We start from the raw sequence: 20,022 nt of genomic DNA, 5'->3' as shown, positions 1-20,022 counted from the left end.
TATTCCCTTGATTTCTTTTGCTCCTTTAGTGGAGAAGCCAGAAAACCTCACCAAATAGATGTAAATATCACACAGTGTCTTTTTAAGTAGAAGCTTTCTAAAAGATAAAGTAACGAAATAATTTTCCCAGACTACCTAAGACATTCTTTCTTTCCTCTTACCTGATTTTTTTCCCCGAGGTTCATACAGTGTTGTAATAAGTTAAAAAACGATACCATCATTTTTGTCACACATGATCCAGAAAAAAACTGCACATGTTTAATACCTTGCTTAATTGCAAACAAAGCTTGCAATTTGAGAGAATTGGGATTAGGGCTAAATATCTATTAACTGCTCTTTCTAGAGATTTGGGGAATAGGATGACCCTTTTTTTTTTTCTTTTTTTTTTTTTTTTAAATAGGCTACAGTTTCACATGGCTCCCAAAAGAAATCTCTCTCCCTTTTTGTTTCCCACACCAATTGATTTATCATTTTGCTTGCAAGCAGATCCAGAATGTTAGGGCAAGAACACACTCACTTTTTTCTCGTAACTTTTTTGTTGCGGACCGAAACCAGTTGACTTGAATAAATTTTTCTGAGGCCTGAATGTAGCCAGCAACGTGGAAAAATCTTGCCATTCAGGGCCGTCTGAATGTACATTTCAGCCACACAGTAAGCTGCATTGGTAGGCACTGGACTGCTAAATACAACCATTTTTCGCAGGAGCGAGTTAGACAGGTGATTAGCATAATTAGCACCGAGCAGCTATACATATGGTAATGCTGAGTGTGTAAATGCCAGCTGCGGTGTAAAATTTATGTCAGGGGTCGGCAGGGCTGTGCGAAAGTATTGTGTTCCAGCTGCAGGTCAGGGCCGCCAAAGCTTACCTCCTTTTCTCTTGTTGGTGAATACGCCAAACAGAAGAGAAAGACAGAAATATAACAGATACGGCTTTGATGGAACAGCCCGATTCTGTGCAAGAGGGACTATTCTATAAAACACACACACACACACACACTCACACACACTTGCAGAAATCCCATTACTTTCTCTACAAATTGTGTTTACTTCATGCAGGGTCCACATGAGTGGCGGCCAGGATGGGAGGTTGGCGTAGGTGAATGGGCCAAATGATTTCCTGGGAGGAAAACTTTCAGTTAGTGAATTTTTAAAAGGAGTTAAGAGTTGTGCCTCTGGTTTTCTCCCCATCCTCTTGTTCCCCCTGCCCCCCTCCCATTCCCTCCACTGTTCCTGTCCATATTGTTTTCCTTCTAATTAAACAGGGGAATCCCCCTTAGGTGAGCTAGTGTAAGCATCTTTAGAAGAATGAGAATTGACCATTGTGGAGGTGTTAGTTCGCCTTGAACGTAATAAGGTTCCAACAGTTTGACTCTCTTCCCAAACTGCTTGACTGGTTTTAGCAAAGGGCTAGAATAGAAGTTCCTTGTGTCTTATGGCAGCTATGCTTACCATTCCACCTACTGCCACTCTCAGACCCATGAAATTCTTTATGGGTAAGAAAAGAATCCTGTAGGTTTCTTGTTTAAAAGGGAGACAGTCTTCAATGGTTCATGTCCTTCGAAATGCATGATGGGGGAATTTATTGCTATGAGGAGTTCATGCATTTTTGCTCTGGAAGCATTTTTTTTGCCACCCTCCCCCCACCCCCACTTTGCTTCGGTTGGTGACTATAGGAGTGGTGGTGGTGACAGAACATAGTTCACACCATGCTGACCTAGTGACGAAACTTCCTCACAGCACCAGGGGGTCCTTATGCATCAGCCCCTAATCCAGCTAATCCTGATGGCCACACAATCATGAAAGTGGCCCCAAGTGACCAGTGACATGCGTCTCCCCACACAGATGCAGAGGGAAGGGTCGGTGCGGGAGATAAATCGGGCCAGCATGGAGTTCCACAGGGGCCAGGGAGCCTGTATGCGAAGGTGGGGACTCACATTGTCTCCCCGCTCCCCAGGCCACTCAAGCAGGAGGCCAGTGAAAAGAGGCCCAGGCTGGATCATGGCAAGAAGACGGTTCAGAGCAGAGAGGTGATATCCGCCCCACAGAAGCTGGGAGAAGGGAACCGGGGTTGATGTCATCCAACAGCCTGACTACTAGATAGAGAGCCCACAGCCCTTGCTCACATTTGGTTTTGTTGTCGTTCAGTTGCTTTGTGTCCTTGTGAAGACATTAGGAGGCCTTCACTAAGAACTTAGAACTTGATAACAACATGCTGTCTTTGGTCCCTGGGTTCTACTTCCTGGTGCAGCATTGCCTCTGAGCAAGCATGCTGCTCTGTGTCAGACCCTCCTGGGTCCTCAGCTCCTGCTGAAGGACAGGACTGGGGTTTGCATCTGCTTGCCCGTAGCACTTGAGCAGTTGGGTGCCATCACGGTGGGACCTGGGACAGTTCACAGCCGGGCAAGTATGCAGTTAGGGATAGAGCCGAGCTCTATGCTGGAAGCCAGTAACATCCTTCTGCAGGCTTGACTTCACTCAGCCTGTCATAGGTGGGGTTGACCCCAGCCCTGATTTGCCACAGCAGCAAGTGACCAGTGAAGAGTGGGCCTCCTGACAGATGCAGTGTCATCTTGGGAGCTGGTGGCCCTGTGAGAAATACCGGGTCGGGGGAGCTGTGGCAGGCAGCAGGTCCAGTGTGGGCAGGGTGCTGGGCTGACCTGATCGTGTCCGACAGGGCGAGCTGGCGGCCTCAGGGAACGCCGTTCAGAGGAAGCAGCCCGGGTGGGAACAGATGGTACCGCAAACAGCTGGTGCGGGGGCTAGTAGCAGGCACATGTTCAGAGCCGCTGCTGCCACTGAGCTTGGCCCTCCTCCCCCCTCACGGTCCCTGGGGAGGCGTCGCGGTGTGTCTGTCCTGCTCTTGTTTTTGCTGTCTTCATCGCGCTGGGTTCACTTCATGAAGACAGATTCTCTTTGGGCTATATGATTCTAGCATTTTCCCATGGCAATGCCCAAGGGCACAATCCCACCAGGAGAAAAACAGCCCAGAAGCTTAAGCAGCAGTTGGCTAGTCATGAATAAAAGAGATGGGTGGAAGAGTGACTAAAACTCACAGCCCAGGAGTTCTCAGCCAATGGCCCAAATTACTGAATCTTCATTTTTTTTCAGTTTAGAAAATGAGCTGGTGCTAGTAATTTTACAGTTACACCCTTTTAGAGATTTGCACTTTTTCATGCTCACAATCACTAATCACAAGACTGAAAGAAGGACCCGAAGCAACTAAAGGGGGAGAAAATCTGTCTAGAGGCTGTTAGATAATTCATGGGATTAATCAAATGCAAATGCCCCACTTGCATATACACAGACCCCATTTTCCTAATTGGACTCTGAGTGGGTACTTTTCAGGCTGAAAGGGTCATTTGTTTTGACTGATTGACTTTTGAGGCTTTGGGGAGAATTAATATCTTATACAGATGACTGCCTGTTCCCAAGGCTCTGTATTGAGGCTGCTCATTCATTTATTCATCCGACACCCTGAGTGTGCACCGAGGTGAGTGGGTAGCGGACAGTGCCTCCCTGAAAGGACTTGGAATTTATTGTGAAAAACACTTTGGTTGGTCCTTCAGAACATCTTTATGTGAATCACAATAAGCTTTTGCCAAAAGCTTTTTGCATGAATGCCACAGATGTTTATTAAGCTCTGTGTGAAAGGCCGTGCTGAGGAACAATCCAGCAGAACATCATGGGGACCGTCTGGTGTCTACCATGGATTGGAATGCCATTGGCCTGGGGGTATGGACCCCTGAGCGGAATGGTTTCCTACCTGTGTTGGCCCCTCTTCACCCTGGAAAACTATACTTGGTTTGATTCGCAGAGGAAAGGATCAGCAGAAGTGATGCTTTTTTTTACCCTGCCTCTTTCGAAGAATTGGTTTAAGCCTCCGATTCCTGGAAAACAAAATGGCAGAATTTGTAGGTAAAGAGGCTTAGGGCTGCTTGTTCCCTGTGTGCCCTCATTCTCTCTGCCCCCTCTAAGACAGGCACCTCTGAGGACCAGAGGCAGATGGGGCCTGTCTACGACTGCCCATGGGGCCCTATGGAAAAAAAACCTGTCTTTTCAGTGGTGGTGAACCATCTGAGAGGCGACATTGTTGTCCTTTAAATAAAGATACCAGTTATTTGTCCTGTGCAATACTTTTGTGCATTCTGAAAACTCTTATCTGTGAGCTTACGTAGTCCGGTATGTGTCATTTGGCGCGCCTGAACTCATAATCTCAGCTGGTGCACAGAAGCCCTGAGGCTTGCAGGACAGTTGGGCTCAGAGTTAAAGGTTGATTCCACCTCGTATCAGCTGATAACCTTGGGCAAGTCACCCAAACTCTGCAGCTCTGTCTCCTGCTCTGTAAAATAAGGGTGATGATGCATGCCCTGCACTAAACAAATAAATGAATGGATGTCTGCTCGGCACCTGGTTAAGGGTTTGGGAAATTTCATATAATTGTCAGTGCTCACACCATCCTGTGAGGTCAGTGGTATCATTTTTATTCCACTTTACGCAGAAGGTTCCTGAGACTCAACTGTATCCCAGATTTCAGTGCCTCGGGTGGTAAGACTGGGACTCAGAACCCAGGTCTTCTGATATCTGTTCCCATTGCCTGTCCATTCCACCTTGCCCCATCTTGACTGGGGAGTAGCAGTAAGCAAAATGTTTAAAAATAAGTAAATGATGAGTGTGAAGGGCTTTGCAAGTGCAAAGCACCACACACATGTAAACGTTTATTTTGTGTCCGGGATCCTAAGTAACAGTTTTCCTGAGTGTTGTTCAAAAAGCTTGGTTGTTATTTTGTTGTTACAGTTTTCCGGTTTGGAAGAAGGAAAAAAAACATCAGAGGACTTCAGAATATGATAGAGATGCATAATATTTTTGCAGTTAGTTTGTTTTTAATTCAGATGCCAGTCAAGTAGCTTTCGTGTTTTTCTCTTCTTGTCACACAGGAGTCTTTAATTATACGTGTTTACTGCAGAAGGATTAAGAAATAGAGATAAACCCCCAAAAGTAAAGTGAGTAAATATTATTCAAAAACCACTGCACAGTAATAACCACTGTTCACATGGCTGTATACCTACATCTGTATCACAAATGCTGGACCTCACAGGTCATTCCGCTCAGTAGTCAAAAATGACTGTGTGGTATTTCATAAATATGAGATGTGGCACATATATACAATGGAATATTACTCAGCCATAAAAAGAAACGAAATTGAGCTATTTGTAATGAGGTGGATAGACCCAGAGTCTGTCATACAGAGTGAAGTAAGTCAGAAAGAGAAAGACAAATACCGTATGCTAACACATATATATGGAATTTAAGGGAAAAAAATGTCATGAAGAGCCTAGGGGTAAGACAGGAATAAAGACACAGACCTACTGGAGAACGGACTTGAGGATGTGGGGAGGGGGAAGGGTGAGCTGTGACAAAGCGAGAGAGAGGCATGGACGTATATACACTACCAAACGTAAGGTAGATAGCTAGTGGGAAGCAGCCACATAGCACAGGGAGATCAGCTCGGTGCTTTGTGACCGCCTGGAGGGGTGGGATAGGGAGGGTGGGAGGGGGGGCGACGCAAGAGGGAAGAGATACGGGAACATATGTATATGTATAACTGATTCACTTTGTTATAAAGCAGAAACTAACACACCATTGTAAAGCAATTGTACCCCAATAAAGATGTTAAAAAAAATTAAAAAATAAAGGGCTATTAGACAGCTGTTCCGAAACACACAACATAAAAATTAAAAAAAAAGGACTTTGACCTTGATAATGGTAAAGAGAAGGGAGCAAACAATTTCCCCCAAACCACACCTGTAATTTCAGTACTTGAAAAGGCTTCCTGAGACCATAGCTTCACACTCCTGCCTGGTAAGGAAGACAGCAAGATAAGGAACAGCTCGGGGCCATCACTCAGCTGTGATGTAGGATAGGCATTTGCTAGAGTCGCAAAAGTCAGTGAATCTGTAAAACTGCCCTGTCCAGAAGGATTTCTGTTCCTGGTAGCTTGTTCTAGAGTGACTTGGGTGAATACTGATGTAAGAGCATATGAGTGCTGTGCAGTTTATGACACAGGTCCACCTGAGAAGGAGCTAAGTCTCCCAGTGCAACCAAGGGAATGACACGATTATGGTCTCACCAAGCTCCAGCCACTCTTGCCTTCTTTCTCTCCCTGTTGCAAGCCAAACCTGAGGACTTTGTGGTTGCTAGTTCCTCTGGCCAGAATGCTGTTTCCCCAGGTCTTCAGGGTCAACATAAGTATCTCTTCCTTTTAGGTCTTCCCTGGCAACTCCATTTGAAGTGGCCTTTCCCCTGCCCCACCACCCAGTAACTCACATGGCATCGCCACCTTGATTTCCTCCATAGCACTTGTCATGCCATGAAACTACCACATTGGTTTGCTTGTGTACTGCCTGTTTGCTTCACTGGCCAGCGAGCCTCTTGGAGCTGTCTAATCTACCACACACCCCAATACACAGCACATAGCATGAACCCCACAAATGCTTGCTGGCTGAATGAGTCATGTTACAACTATTTATCAGAGAAAGTGGATATCAACTAAACTTTTTAAAAAGTTACTGAATAGTTTTGCAGAAACATTCATATTTGTTTATAAAAGATGAAGTGTTAAGTAAACTATGGTCATGTAATATGGAAAAGTAAATCTAATTTAACAGTACTCAAAAGTAGGATACAGCATAGCTGGTTGTGGAAACTAGAATTCAGGATCCTTCAACTCTAGTTGCTAGATCTACCAATGATAATAGTCTTGTCTTCGTTGAAACTGGTTGTCACGTTAGCAAAATATTCACATTTATCACTAGCGTAAAGAGGTGGAAGAACAAAAAGGTTTCAATTCTAGAGATGTGAGAAATGTACCCCTTTATTAAAATATAGGTGTTTATTTAAATATACATCTTGAAAACTCTCAAAAGGTGACATTATGGAATCCCTGAGGTACATTTTATATCTTGTAGGAAATAGCATCATTTCTGAAACCCCCTGAGGTAAATTAATCGAACCATTATGAGATTGGTCTAGAAGAGTTAGTTCTTAGCAGCATGAACCTTGCATTTGGTTTTTATTTCTGTGTGCACTTCTCTCCTGGGTCATCACCTTATTGGTTATAGTTGTAGGCAGCCGCTCTGCTGGGCAGGCAGGGGCCGGGGGGCAGCGGGCCGCGGGGAGGTCTATGGTCCTGCTTTGGTGGTGGTTGTTTCTACCTCATGGTCTGAATTCACCTGGCGTTACGACTTTGTAAGCAGCATGAGTGAGAAGTCACGTGCTATGCCAGTGCTTAAGGAGGCAGGTACAGATGACTGATAGGCACGGGGCATCGATGTCTGATAGCCAGAAGAAAGGAGGGGTTGAGCTTTTCTTCAAAAAGCCTATTTGGAGCTCCTTGGTGTGCAGCTCTGTAGCTCTTCAGGAGTGACCTCTGGACTAATAATTGGCTTTTTTTGTGGGGGGGTGGGGACCTCAAACAGCTTTTCTCTCTCTAGAGAATGTGGATTGAGTGTGATTCAGTTCACTAATTGGTTGACATAATACATAGTGATTCCTGCCAGAAGGAGCGAGACCCTGCCTGCAGGCAGCTTTTATGTAGCATCCTGAGAAGGCCTATGGCCTTATGTAAATGCAGGGTCTGCTGCAAGTTGTTTCCTATTTTTTCCTATGGTCTTTAACTTCAAACTGATTACTGGGGCCTCAGGAGTTCCCTGGGCTATCTGCCAAAGTTTTCCGCAGCATCTAAATAGTTTTTATAGCCAATGATCATTTCCCTCTCTCTCCTCTTTCACCTCCCTCCCTCTCCCCCTCCCCTCCCTCTTCCTCTTGTCTCTCCAACGCACCACAGTATGTTCAACCTCACCTCACAGAGTTCCACGGTGGCCTTGGCCATCTGCGTGAACCTGCACAGATGACTCTGCCAGTCTGCGAATCTGGACTAGTTTTCCTAATGAGGGCATTATTTGCTTTTTAGCTTGCTCCCTTGTTTATAAAATATGCCAAGAGAACTAAACAACCCGCTGTTCCCAGTACTTATTTACTTGCTCAAACCAAATGTTTATGTCCTTGAATACTAAACTTGAAGAAAAAGGATTTCTCTTCCTCGTGGGAAAGCTAAGATGATCCCTGAGGGTTCTTTCTAAAAGATAGAACTGAAGGCCTGCTTTTCAGTAAACATTCAGCTTGCAGTGCCTTTTGGAACTGGAGTGTGTAGGGGTGAGGGTGCTCGAGGATTCTCTTCTGTTAGCTGTCCCTGCGGGCCTTCCCTCAAAGCCCTTACCGTTCGCCGTGTTGAATCAAAGCAGCCTCTCCAGAGCTTCATTTCACAGCTCCCATCAGGGCCCTGTTGAGAAGTAAAACTCCTTTCCCTCCATATGTCCCAGACAGTGCAGCATCCTTAGCTTGGCGTGTTCTAAAACCCTGATTGAAATACAGCCTAGAACCCGAGGAAGAAGACAAAAAAAGCAGTTTTTAGTAACAACATTACTCGTGCTTTGTTGTGCTGGCTTCTCTCATGCCCAGCTTCGGCCGCCTGCTGGAGAAGCTGGGGCAGGGGTTCCGAATCACCAGGGGAGCTTCCAGAACACAGGCAGCCCGCCCCCAGGTGACTCAGAACCTGGCACCTGTGCTTTCTGGACGCTGACCAGGTGAATCTGAGAGAGCAGGTTCCAGGGCCTCCCAAGACAGCCATGGCTGATACATTTGGTTCTTCTCAAGTGGGATTTCCCCTTGTGCATCTGACATAAATCACATTATTTATCTTCTCCTGGCAAGTTTTGTGCTAAATACACATTTGCCACCTTTCCTTGTTTCTTTTTCCAACAAGAAGAAACATTTCCTTGTTACCTTTGCCAGATTATTTAGGAGAAGAGTGTAAATTGAAGCCATTTATCTTGAAATGTGCTGCAGGGGCACATTGTTTATACAAGTGAAAGAAATTGTAACAGGGGTATTTGGTCTGGTCTGCAAGGAAAAGTGTCTCAAGTTTTCCTTCCCCCTCCCCCTTTATACATATGGTGTGTTAGTTAGAAGGTACACAAAGCACGCATGCATTAGGTTTGCGTGTGTGACAGGCAGGACCATTGTTAATAGGTTTTAGTGAGTATTTTTTATATGTTTGTTATTGGTAGGGTTAACGTTGCCAGTTATAATAAAGTGAATGTTACCCCTTAGACATCAGCCATACATTTCTGTGACCAGAGTTCATTTATCGTGTACCCTGCTCCTGTTAGTGAGGTAACAGAATGTGAATTTGTGGGGATTTTGCTGTTCTAATTGAAACCTGTACGTGTTTACCAGTTGGTGGGCGAGTAAGTCGTGAATTAAATTACACTCGCCAGAAGATTGGAGAAGAGGCTATGTTTAATCCTCAACTCATGATCCAGACCCCCAAGGAAGACGGTGCTAATGTCCTGACCACGGAGGCACTCCGACAGCACCTGGACTCGGCGCTCCAGGCCAGCCGGGTCCATGTATATATGTATAACAGGTAAGGTGGTGGGGAGAGGCTGCTGGTTTAGACCCCTTTGTTTTAGCAAATAAAGTTGCCCTGGAAATACAGCGGAAGTGTTAGTTCAAACAGTTTTCTCGTGAAATGCTTTTTAAAATCTTGATTTGTCTCTAAAGTTTAGTGACATGTGAACTACATTACTTTATAATGTGTTTTCAGTGAGTATCTTGCCACTGTACCCAAATGAGTATGGTCCTTCAAGCAGCCATTTGGATGGCTGTCCACCGTCCTGAAGATGTTTCACTGCTTAACCTGTTTTTGGAACGGTTACATTTTGAATTGCCTTTAGTCACCTCACAAAGAATAAGAAAGAAAAAGAAGTTACTTCTCATTACTATATTCATTACAGATGTTAGCGGTTGGTATGTGTCACCAAAAAATAGGGGGTTGAGCCACTGTGGTGAATTCCTGGGGACAGGTAGGCAGAGTAAGGTGGATTCACACACCTTTACCAAATACTACCCTTTAGCTTTGTAGCTAATTTAGCAATGCTGTGGATGTAGTAAAAGCATAGGAGGAGTTCTGGAATGAAACCACCACAGCCTAAGTTAGGGAGAGGAAAGACAATACAGAGAAGCATGTACAAAGCCAAACACAGGCAGTCCCTCCTACAGGTGCTCCAGTGTCAAGAAGGAGAGCCGACCAGCATTGCTCTGGGGTTCAAGAGAAAGAGGTCACTTTCAACAGCACTGATCAAAGAAAGCTTAGCAAAAAGGTGGCATTTCAGCGGGGCACTGAGGGATGGATGGGAAGGTTCCACAAGGAAGAGGGCGAAGTCCAGAACGTTCTTTTGGACGACTAATAGAAGAAAAAGGAGACCAATGAAACAGAGCAGTCTAGAAGGAGTTTTATATTTTTTCTTTTCCTGGGGTTCCCATCCCCACCTTTTCCTAATTTTCTCTTTTTTCAAATTAGACTCATTTCCCTAATACACTTGGGAAGGCCTGGGCTTATATAGCACTCTTCTAGGGATAACAAAATGCTATAATAGACGATGGATAGTATAGGTAATTGTTGATCAGTATATTTGATATAATTTCTGTAGGACAAGAATAGAAGAATGTAAAGTGGGAAACCAATCTACCTGGTAATGTTCTTTATAGCATTTGTGGTTAAGAGCAGGAAAGTTCATTTTGAACACTCTGTTAATAAGGACATAATTTACCAGTAAAAAAAAAAGTAATATTTTCCCACCTCAATATATGTTAATACATTATATATAAACCTTACTAATTTAGTCCCCACCTATTTGGAATTTGTGATAATTCGACTCTGAATTATCTGCCCTGAAGTTGTTTAATGTATGTGGAAAAGCAGATTAATGGTGTAAACAAGATTATTGGGAGAACACTTAAGAAAACAAGACTTTTCAAGTACTTTGGGTAGCATTCATTTACATAAACACCCCACATGTTAATTACAGTTGAGTATTATCTATTCATTAAAGCAAGCTTGTTGAATCCATTTGGCAAAGCTCTGCTCGTTTTGACAGATACTGAAAAGTGATCAAAATTGCAGTTCTCTCTGTATGTTCTGTAGTTCTGATTTTGCACACATTTCCTTTATTACTATAAGAAACTTTTGTCTCTGCTTTTTATTTTAATAGGCAATGGAAATTGGAACATTTGTGTTATAAATCTGGAGAACTTATCACAGAAACAGGTTACATGGATCAGGTATATTTTCTTTCTGTTTGCAAAAAATTCTCAAAAATTCTCAAATAGCCCAGTGGTATACATTAGCCTAATGCGTGGCCTATACTTTTCACCTTTGACAGATAATAGAATATCTTTACCCTTGTTTAATTATTACACCTTTGGACTGCTTCTGGGAAGGGGCGAAGTTACAGTCTGGGACAGCATACCTACTGTAAGTGTGTGATCTTGTTTTCTGATGTCTGTGATTTCTAAACTCTAGAATGTTTCTGATGTTACCTTATCATTGTTTATTCTATTTCAGTTTTGGACAAGAAATAAAAACATTGAAATTCCATGTGCATGTTTTGAGTGAATAGTTGGGGGAGAGGGCACTTCGGCAGAATGTTTCTCCTCTTTTCAAAAAAAGTTCTGTAGGCATCATTAAATTTCATTCACTTTTACCAGCCCATTTATATGCAAATAAAATGCAAATTATTTCAGAGTATGTGTGATTTTTAACTCTTTAAAATATTTGCAGTTTTGTACACCAAGCACTTAACGTAGGTTTAGCTTATTTTTTTAAGGAGAGAATTTATTAGTGGGTACATGTCGAAGTTCAAGATCTTCCTGTTAAGTGAAATGCTGACCTTTCTTTGGATCACATTAATGGCATTTAAGAGGGAAATCCACTATCTTTGAAGGTCATGGTAGGGGATGCTTCACAGTTTAGCAGTTGAATATTATGTACACGGCATCGTTTAAGGAATAATTGTTAATCAGTGTAGACATTTTCAGTTAATTATGCAAGAGTTAGTGCTTGCTTGGGTTATTGTTTCTCTCCTAGCTTGCACATATCTGCAAAAGCAATTTGCAGTGGCCATACCCTGACCTTCAGTGTACAGTTTTAGGTGGGAAATAAGGGGTTTTGTGTTTTCTGGTTGGGAGATTCTGAATAATGACTTCAGCCTGGTTAAGCAGCTACAGTGTGGTTTGAACCACATAACAGGCAGCCAAAAGCCTTTCTGGTCTGTCAGCAGCACAAATTCAAAAGTGAGTGTGGGGGGAAGTGGCCTTGATGGCGGTGATGGCAGAGGCAGCAGGGGGCTCGTGGGGCTGACTGCCAGGCTGTCAGAGAGAGCTCATAAGTATGGGATTATTAAAGGTAATGGAGATCAAATATTTTGATTGATGACATTTACAAAGCATTTATTAGGCTGGCAAGTGCTAATTTGACATTGTGATTTCCTCTGCGCCCCCCACGCCTTAATTTTGGGTCTCAGTCTCATGCTTAGAAGCACCCATTTGGCTAATTTGGGTGTTAGGTATTAAATATACTATATCAGCAAGTTAAGATTCTTTGGTACCTTTGTTAATTTATAAGCTCTCTGTTTGCCATGTTCATTCATGAATTATTTTCCTGACTTAGGTTTGCATATAGGTATACTGGAAAGGAGCATTTGGTTTTGGTGCCAAGGTCCCAGAATTACAGTTGTTTCCCCAGAAAGCGTCATACAATCCAGATGCAGTAGATTCAGTCTTGTTATTTTACTAAGGGCTTGGAAGCCTCTTTTTCATTGTCTTGCCTCCTAATTTCTTTCGCAGAGGTAAGCCTCCTTTGCAGTGGACAAACTTTGACCCTTTGGAATTCCTAGAAGAGTTAAAGAAAATAAACTATCAAGTGGACAGCTGGGAGGAAATGCTGAATAAGGCTGAAGTTGGTCATGGTTACATGGACCGGCCCTGCCTCAATCCGGCTGATCCAGACTGCCCTGCCACAGCCCCCAACAAAAATGCAACCAAAGTAAGTACAGCCATTGATTGCTCCTCAGGCGGGGAAGGGAGAAAAACTTGCTATTTGCCCCCATTTTTAGTTCTGTTATTTTTATTTTTAAGATTTCATTCTCAATGACTTTTTTGGTCTGTGGAACTAAGTTTGTTTAAAGAGCTAAATTTTGCTGTAAGATTTGCCATACGCCTCTCATTAGCTTTGTTATTAATGTTCTCACTGAAACAAACAAGCCCTTAATGCACTGGATTTTAACAAGGCATGTGACCTGCCTACTAATTCCTGTAATTATGAGGCTGTCTTTTTATTTTTAGCCTCTTGATATGGCCCTTGTTTTGAATGGTGGGTGTCATGGATTATCCAGAAAGTATATGCACTGGCAGGAGGAACTGATTGTGGGTGGCACAGTCAAGAACAGCACTGGAAAGCTTGTCAGGTAATCCAACACACGGAGGAAAATCCAAGCCATCTATTTTTTGTCCTTTCCTCAGAAACCACTTCCCTTCTGACGTCTGCAAGTGTATTTGTATTAATACTTAACTGTTACCCTAGCTAGCTGTCTGGTGTAATAGAATACTAGGAAATATTAGTGGACTAGACCAGCTCAAAAAAGCACCTTATGGGGAATTTTTCAAGGTTTATCATTTTCATCGAGACTGTAGTTAGTGATTGTAGGATTTTAGAAGATCTACCCATGATGTAGAAAATCGGGGCAGCTATAAAGTAGGCAAGAGGAATTGGTCATACCACGTGGAGTTAAATGATGTGAGCTGAACTCCATCACAGACTGTTAAAGGGAAAGACCAACGACTGACGGCTAAATAAGAATTATCCTCTGTGCACTTGTGGACTCCGCTCCGTCAAGTGTCGGGCGCTCCGTCTGAGATTTCTCCCTCGGGAGAGCTGTCGTCTGGGATTTCTGCACAAGCAAGCGTGCACCGCTGAGCCCAGCATATCTGATCAGGCTATCTACTCCAGTACCCTTCCTGTTTCGTTGACTAGAAACTGAGAAAGGAAATTGCCTATTAATTTAATTTGGGGGTGTATCTGTAAAAGGTTTGTAAGGTTACACCTTTAATATGGTACATCAATCTATTAAATAAAATAACCATCCAGGTCCCATTTTAATGGAAACATGTGCTCACGTAGGACAGAATGGCTGCGAGTGAGTCGGGGGTGCTCGGTGGGGATTTTGCACAGTGAGAGCTGCTTCCTGGGGATGCTGATGGTGTGCCTTTTCCACCCCATCACAGTGCCCACGCCTTGCAGACCATGTTTCAGTTAATGACTCCCAAGCAAATGTACGAACACTTCAAGGGTTATGAGTATGTCTCGCACATCAACTGGAACGAGGACAAGGCAGCAGCCATCCTGGAGGCTTGGCAGAGGACGTATGTGGAGGTAAATGGGTGGCCTTCTGACGCCCTTTGAACCTGAGTACAGACCCCTTAGTTACTAAATACTTCATTTTAACGTTTTAAAGCATTGTTTTCATTAGAATTTATTTTCAAAACTGATTGTAATGCTGGGAACTTGGGGGGAATGAAAACTTTTTCCTTCTCTTTATATTGAAAACCTCACTATCTGGGTGATGCTAATTCTAATTGTGATGCCCTGAAACATTTTGAGTAACCAATTGTGAACCCCAGAGCTAAGGCATAACCGTGTTTAAAAAAAACACTTGGTTAGCAAGAAAAGGTGTCTGGAAAACATTAGCAAGGCATAGAATCTGTTCACAGCTGCAGTCCCCTTGGTTAGGTCATGTGACAGGAGCTGGCCTTTGTTTCCCAAGCAGTGACCTCTACTGAGCTGCATGTGACCTTTTAAAAGTGGCCAGCGAATGAAGAGGGGGAGGAGTGCCCCTAAGAACGAGTTGTTTTGGATTAGGGGGGAGCTGATGGGCCCACAAATCAGTCGTAGAGTTATGGAGAGGAGAAGAGTAGTCTCAGACATAGCATAAATAAGGCTGCCGGAGAGAACCTCAATTACACAGGCTCACCGGCTCACCACAGCACCACTTTCTCATTTGATTAGCAACAGCCTTCATTGTCCCAGGCTCAGGTCCTTCAGCGTTAGTCCAAGTTCAAACCCCAATCATGTAGAGCTCTTTTCAAGGCATCAGACAAAAGTGGGGGTTGGGTAAAGGGGACATGTCACCTGAGAGGACTGTGCTCTTGAAGCTCCTCGCAGCTTTAATCCCATCTGGGAATTTATCCTTGCGTTCTGACCGCAGGTAGTTCATCAAAGCGTCGCTCAGAACTCCACTCAGAAGGTGCTTTCCTTTACCACGACGACCCTGGACGACATCCTCAAGTCCTTCTCTGACGTCAGCGTCATCCGAGTGGCCAGTGGCTATTTACTGATGGTAACAATCAATTCAGTTCTCCCAGGGGGCGTTTTTGTTTTGTTTTCTAGTTTTTACCTTTCCATGACTGCCCCTGCTTTTTAACTGCTCTTAACACACACTTGCATCCAAGACAGAGAGAGCTCGGCTTCGTAACGGTTTAAAAAGTGGTCGTGTAAAGCATTTATTACCGTTTGCAGTTGGCCCATCTTTGACTCGTATCATTTCGTATGATGTCTGTAATGTAAATTTTTGTTGTTGTTCGATTTAATAAGTTCTACCTTTTGATTTGGGGTGATGGGTGGGGGAAAACATTAGAATCTTTACACATTCTAATGTTTGGCTTTTGTTTTGTGTCTCCCCCTTCCTCCTCTCCCCCCTCCTCCAACTCCCCTTCATTCCTTCACCTCCCCACCACCCTGCCCAACTGTTCTGCTTGTAGCTTGCCTATGCCTGTTTAACCATGCTGCGCTGGGACTGCTCCAAGTCCCAGGGTGCCGTGGGGCTGGCTGGTGTCCTGTTGGTTGCACTGTCAGTGGCTGCAGGATTGGGCCTGTGCTCATTGATCGGGATTTCCTTTAATGCTGCAACAACTCAGGTACTAAAGGAGCCATCCGTCTGCTGTTCATTGACAAACACCCCTCTCCGGGCTTGCCCAGTTGGCCTCCAGTGTGTCCATGTCACCTAAAGGGTCTTCCAGCCTTTTCCGCTAAGATGCCCCATTTCTCAGGGGGGTGCTGTCTCTAAATGGACCACTTGACAGTGGCAGGTCTGAATGGGCTTGTTGATTAGTTAGAGATGATGCTTCATTTATCAGTGGAATTTAGATCATTTATTCGAGCAGTGGTTCTTAACCTTGAGTATGCATTAGCATCACCTGGCGGGCTTGTGAAAACTGATTGCTGGGCCCCATCCCCAGAGTTTCTAATGCAGTCCGTCTGGGGTGAGGGTGGAGAATTTGTATTTCTAGCCAGCTCCCAACACTGCTGGTCTAGGCATCGCGCTCTGAGAACCACTGCTTTAAATGAGTTAGATTCCTTCTCACTTTTTTTTTTTTAGCATCTTTATTGGAGTATAATTCCTTCTCATTTGTTAACTTAAAAAAAATTATTGTATGTGGAGCTTAGAAATAGTTATGGACAAGATCTACTGTGAGCCACAACTGCTAGACTTTGGGGTCTAACTATCAGATAAAACTAAATCCTTCACATGAGTTCATGTAAGCCATCCTTTGGGTAAGCCCCTTGGGGTGCTGGTGGCAGTGTTTTAAATGGCTTTGTAGAATTCTCAGAACTGGACCGCACGTGTCTAATGTCACTGTGCTGTGTCTTCACTACAGGTTTTGCCATTTCTTGCTCTTGGCGTTGGTGTGGATGACGTCTTCCTTCTGGCGCATGCATTTAGTGAAACAGGACAGAATAAAAGGATCCCTTTTGAGGTAATAGAAAAACAAAAGAAGAAACCTTTGAGGACAGCAGAAGCCCCTCTCTGTTTCTGAGTGTTTGTCCTTCCACTTTTCTCAATCTGGCCCAGTAAATATTTCAGTCCCAAGTCAGATGGACACGTGACTGACTCTAAATAAGTAAAGTAAGTTAAAAGCATCTCAGGAGACTTGTTCCAAAGCGCACGTTTGTTTCTTTGGGTTTTTTGGTTACTTTGTTCGCATTTCTCCTTGCCCCTTTTTAACCATATTAAAAATGTACTTAAGTCATTATCTTGCAGCTTTGTGCTTTGGGTAGTAATAACCATGAACAACACACGACTGTGTAGATAGCACTGAAAACTTGAATTTCAGTGTTGGTGTTAGAGGGAAAGGCAGAGATATCCCTTTCTTAGCCCCTCACGTCAGCATTGTAAACCACCAGTTGTCTGATTTTGCCACGTATTTGAATTGTTCACACAGTCTGTGGTCTGAGGGGCTCCGCCCTGTGCAGCTCTCAGCACTGTGGTTTCTCATCCTTAGGACAGGACCGGGGAGTGTCTCAAGCGCACGGGAGCCAGCGTGGCCCTCACATCCATCAGCAACGTCACAGCCTTCTTTATGGCTGCGTTGATCCCGATTCCCGCTCTGCGGGCGTTCTCCCTGCAGGTGAGTTTCCAGTAACTAGATCCGGAGGCGGGGGGGGGGGGGGGGGGGGGGGGGGGCGGATCTGTGAGCGCTGCGCTTAGCAGCGAGCCTTCCAGGTCTACTTTTCTCCAGTGATGTGCTTACAGTACTACCACCGTGAAGTAAAGCAGCATGCCAGCTTTGGGGACTCTTTCTTCTGGGTGGATGCTTCTTTAAGCAATAACCTTGACACTCCCTCTGAAAGAAAGTTCTAGGGCTCTTTCTTTCCTTTAAAGCCCTATAGCTCAGAAGCCTGAGGCCTGGGGTATCCTCATGGCCCAGGGCCACTCCGTGTGGGACGCCTGTAAGCCCGTACTCCAGATAATCAGGAGTCCTCTGGATTGGGCCCTGGTGCAGCCAGCTCTTGTTCGTCCCTGCTTCTAAACTCCACTCTCAGTTTCTGTGCTCACCCCCTTCCCCTGCTGGCTACCATCTCTTGATTTCCCTAAAGCAGCCCCCAACACAAAGCCGCTGCACAGAGCAGACTTCACAGATACGAGGATGAGGTTGCAGTGTAGCCCAGGCCAGGCCATACCTTAAAATTGAGCGTTAGATTCCCCACTGTGTGAGGAGGGATTGGCCAGCCCTTACTTGCCACCTCTCCTTCCTTGTTCTTCCTGGCCCCTCTTCTCCTTCCTTTTGGTTCCCTACCGGACTCTGAGGCTACCCAAGAAAACACAGAATTCCTCTCCCTTTCTTGCGCAGAGCAATTTGGTCCATCACTGTTCTGTCCTTTCCTTCCAAACCAGGCCCTTTCATATCTAGAGGCCTCTGAGATATGTTTCCAAAGAGCCAGCTAACATGAATTGTAAGAATGGAGAGTTCCCGCGACTGGGGATGCAGCTATGGTCAGTTCTGTGCTTGGTGTAAAGTACTGGCATTGCTCTTCAGCTGCTTGAAACTCGTGGGAAATCCTGAAATTGGTCAACGCAGCAGATAAAGGAGGCTACTTGCCCAGTTTGTGGCGTGGTCTTCCTAAGCCTGAAGTGGTTTAGGGTTTTGATTTCTCAAGGATATTATTGAGGTTTCGTGAATGAAATTCAAATTTTAAAGCTCCAACTGGTTTCCAAGAAAGATTAAAGGAGCAGTGGCTTTCCCTCTTCCTCCTCTCTTACAATGCGATAGTAATTCATGAGATGGCCAGGTTTTTAAAGGGAACTATTTTTGATGTCACTTTTTAAACTGTTGTTACATCCATCCAGCTTATTCATACTGCTTTACTCCTTTTAATCACCAAAAGGTTCTAAGGATTGTAACCAGGAAGAGAAATTGACAAATCATAGATTAGGTTTCTATTTATATTTTTGTCAACACACTCAGCTCTTTTCTAGCCTTCCGATATGAATCTTATTTCACTAATTACCGATAAAGGCCTAAGCAACTAGTGATCTTACTGCATTTGGGACACTAGACTTGTTTACTCTTTGGTGTAAGGTTTTGTACCCATCACTGTGACCAGCAGGCCCCCCAAAAAGACAAATACTAAAAGAAGCTTATTTTATTATAAACATATAGAAACTAGAAATAGAAGTAGTGAGTGAATAAATGAATACATTAAATCTGAAAGTGGGACCAAAGTTCAAAGAAAATGAAAATATATCTAAGTGCTCAGTAATACGGAAGGTAAATAAAAGATGCCCACTAATTTATTGGTACAACTGAAGTTTTAGGATGCCTTTTGCACAGCCATGCACGTGTGCAGCACCCTTTGATAGCCTGCTCGTGTCTCGTATACAGCAGATCCTGGTACTGAGGAACTGTTCTAGAGTCTTTTAACAGTGGGACCCTCCCTCCTGCCTCTGTCCTTCTCTGCCTGCCTCTTCCCTCGCTGTTCTTTATCTGCTTTACCTCACGCTCCTTCTTTTCTTCTTGTCCCTCTCTCTCATTTTCTCCTCTCCTGTCTCAGTACAAACTGATAATTCATCAAGGCATACTGTCCTTTAATGATATCCTATGGTGTGGTAGTCTGAAAAGCTACATGAGTTTTCCTTAACGCCTTTTAGAAAATCCGGTACGCTAAGTTCTCCCAAGGTAAGCACCTTACTGAGATGAAATGAACACTGTTGGTTTTGCATTTCTATTCCAAGGCACTGGAGTATCACTTTAGAAATTGCATCTAGAGCTTCTAGAAGTTCTCATTTGCTAGAGAATGGCTTCCTGTGATACTGGTTCATTCTCAGTAAACAAAAAGTAAAAAAGAAGAATAGAAAATTTAAGAAAAAAGGGCATGCCATGATTTTTGCAGTAGCCATCAGAAATTTTACACTTGGTTCCCTTTAAAATGTATTGACGTTTGAAATTGACCATTATATATTTTCTCTTTACGTTAGTGACTGTGTTAAGTTGTAACTTTGGGTGTTCGTTTGTATTTTCAGGATACTCTAGATTAAGCATCAGAAAGACATATCCAAAATGGTTCTGTCCAGTAATAAACCCACGTTAAAATTTTTCCTTGTGGAGCCTTTCCAATTTTGTAACCTTGCCAAAATAAATAGAATTTCTTTCCCAAAGAAACCTCCTTGTCAATCTTTATCCATCTGTCCAAATGCCACCTCTATACCAGAAAGCAGTGGCACTGCTTATAATTCTTTGAAAACGAATGCCCTACACTGGGGCTTTGCTGGTAACTGAATGGTATTTGTT

At 43.9% G+C, this 20,022-nt stretch overlaps 1 protein-coding gene across 4 annotated transcripts in view; it reads left to right on the top strand.

The window, feature by feature from the left end:
• The window catches only part of PTCH1 (patched 1), a 67,732-nt gene that overhangs the window by 19,427 nt on the left and 28,283 nt on the right, over positions 1 to 20,022 (top strand). For 2 of the 4 annotated variants that reach the window (XR_004350494.1, XM_032635983.1), the window contains exons 3-12: positions 9,295 to 9,484; positions 11,112 to 11,181; positions 11,283 to 11,374; positions 12,745 to 12,943; positions 13,243 to 13,364; positions 14,182 to 14,329; positions 15,162 to 15,293; positions 15,715 to 15,870; positions 16,612 to 16,710; positions 17,236 to 17,361. Coding sequence is in view for 3 of the 4 variants with exons in the window: in XM_032635983.1 (XP_032491874.1) it covers positions 9,295 to 9,484; positions 11,112 to 11,181; positions 11,283 to 11,374; positions 12,745 to 12,943; positions 13,243 to 13,364; positions 14,182 to 14,329; positions 15,162 to 15,293; positions 15,715 to 15,870; positions 16,612 to 16,710; positions 17,236 to 17,361 (1,334 nt within the window). In the remaining variant the exon portion in view is untranslated. Of the gene's footprint in view, positions 1 to 9,294; positions 9,485 to 11,111; positions 11,182 to 11,282; positions 11,496 to 12,744; positions 12,944 to 13,242; positions 13,365 to 14,181; positions 14,330 to 15,161; positions 15,294 to 15,714; positions 15,871 to 16,611; positions 16,711 to 17,235; positions 17,362 to 20,022 lie in introns of those variants that run through there. The other 2 variants (XM_032635985.1, XM_032635986.1) reach the window with 2 other exon arrangements.

The sequence above is a fragment of the Phocoena sinus genome, chromosome 6 (assembly GCF_008692025.1).
Source record: "Phocoena sinus isolate mPhoSin1 chromosome 6, mPhoSin1.pri, whole genome shotgun sequence".
NCBI lineage: Eukaryota > Metazoa > Chordata > Mammalia > Artiodactyla > Phocoenidae > Phocoena > Phocoena sinus.
Note: the sequence above shows the minus strand (reverse complement) of the source record. Positions and strands in the feature narration are given on the sequence as shown.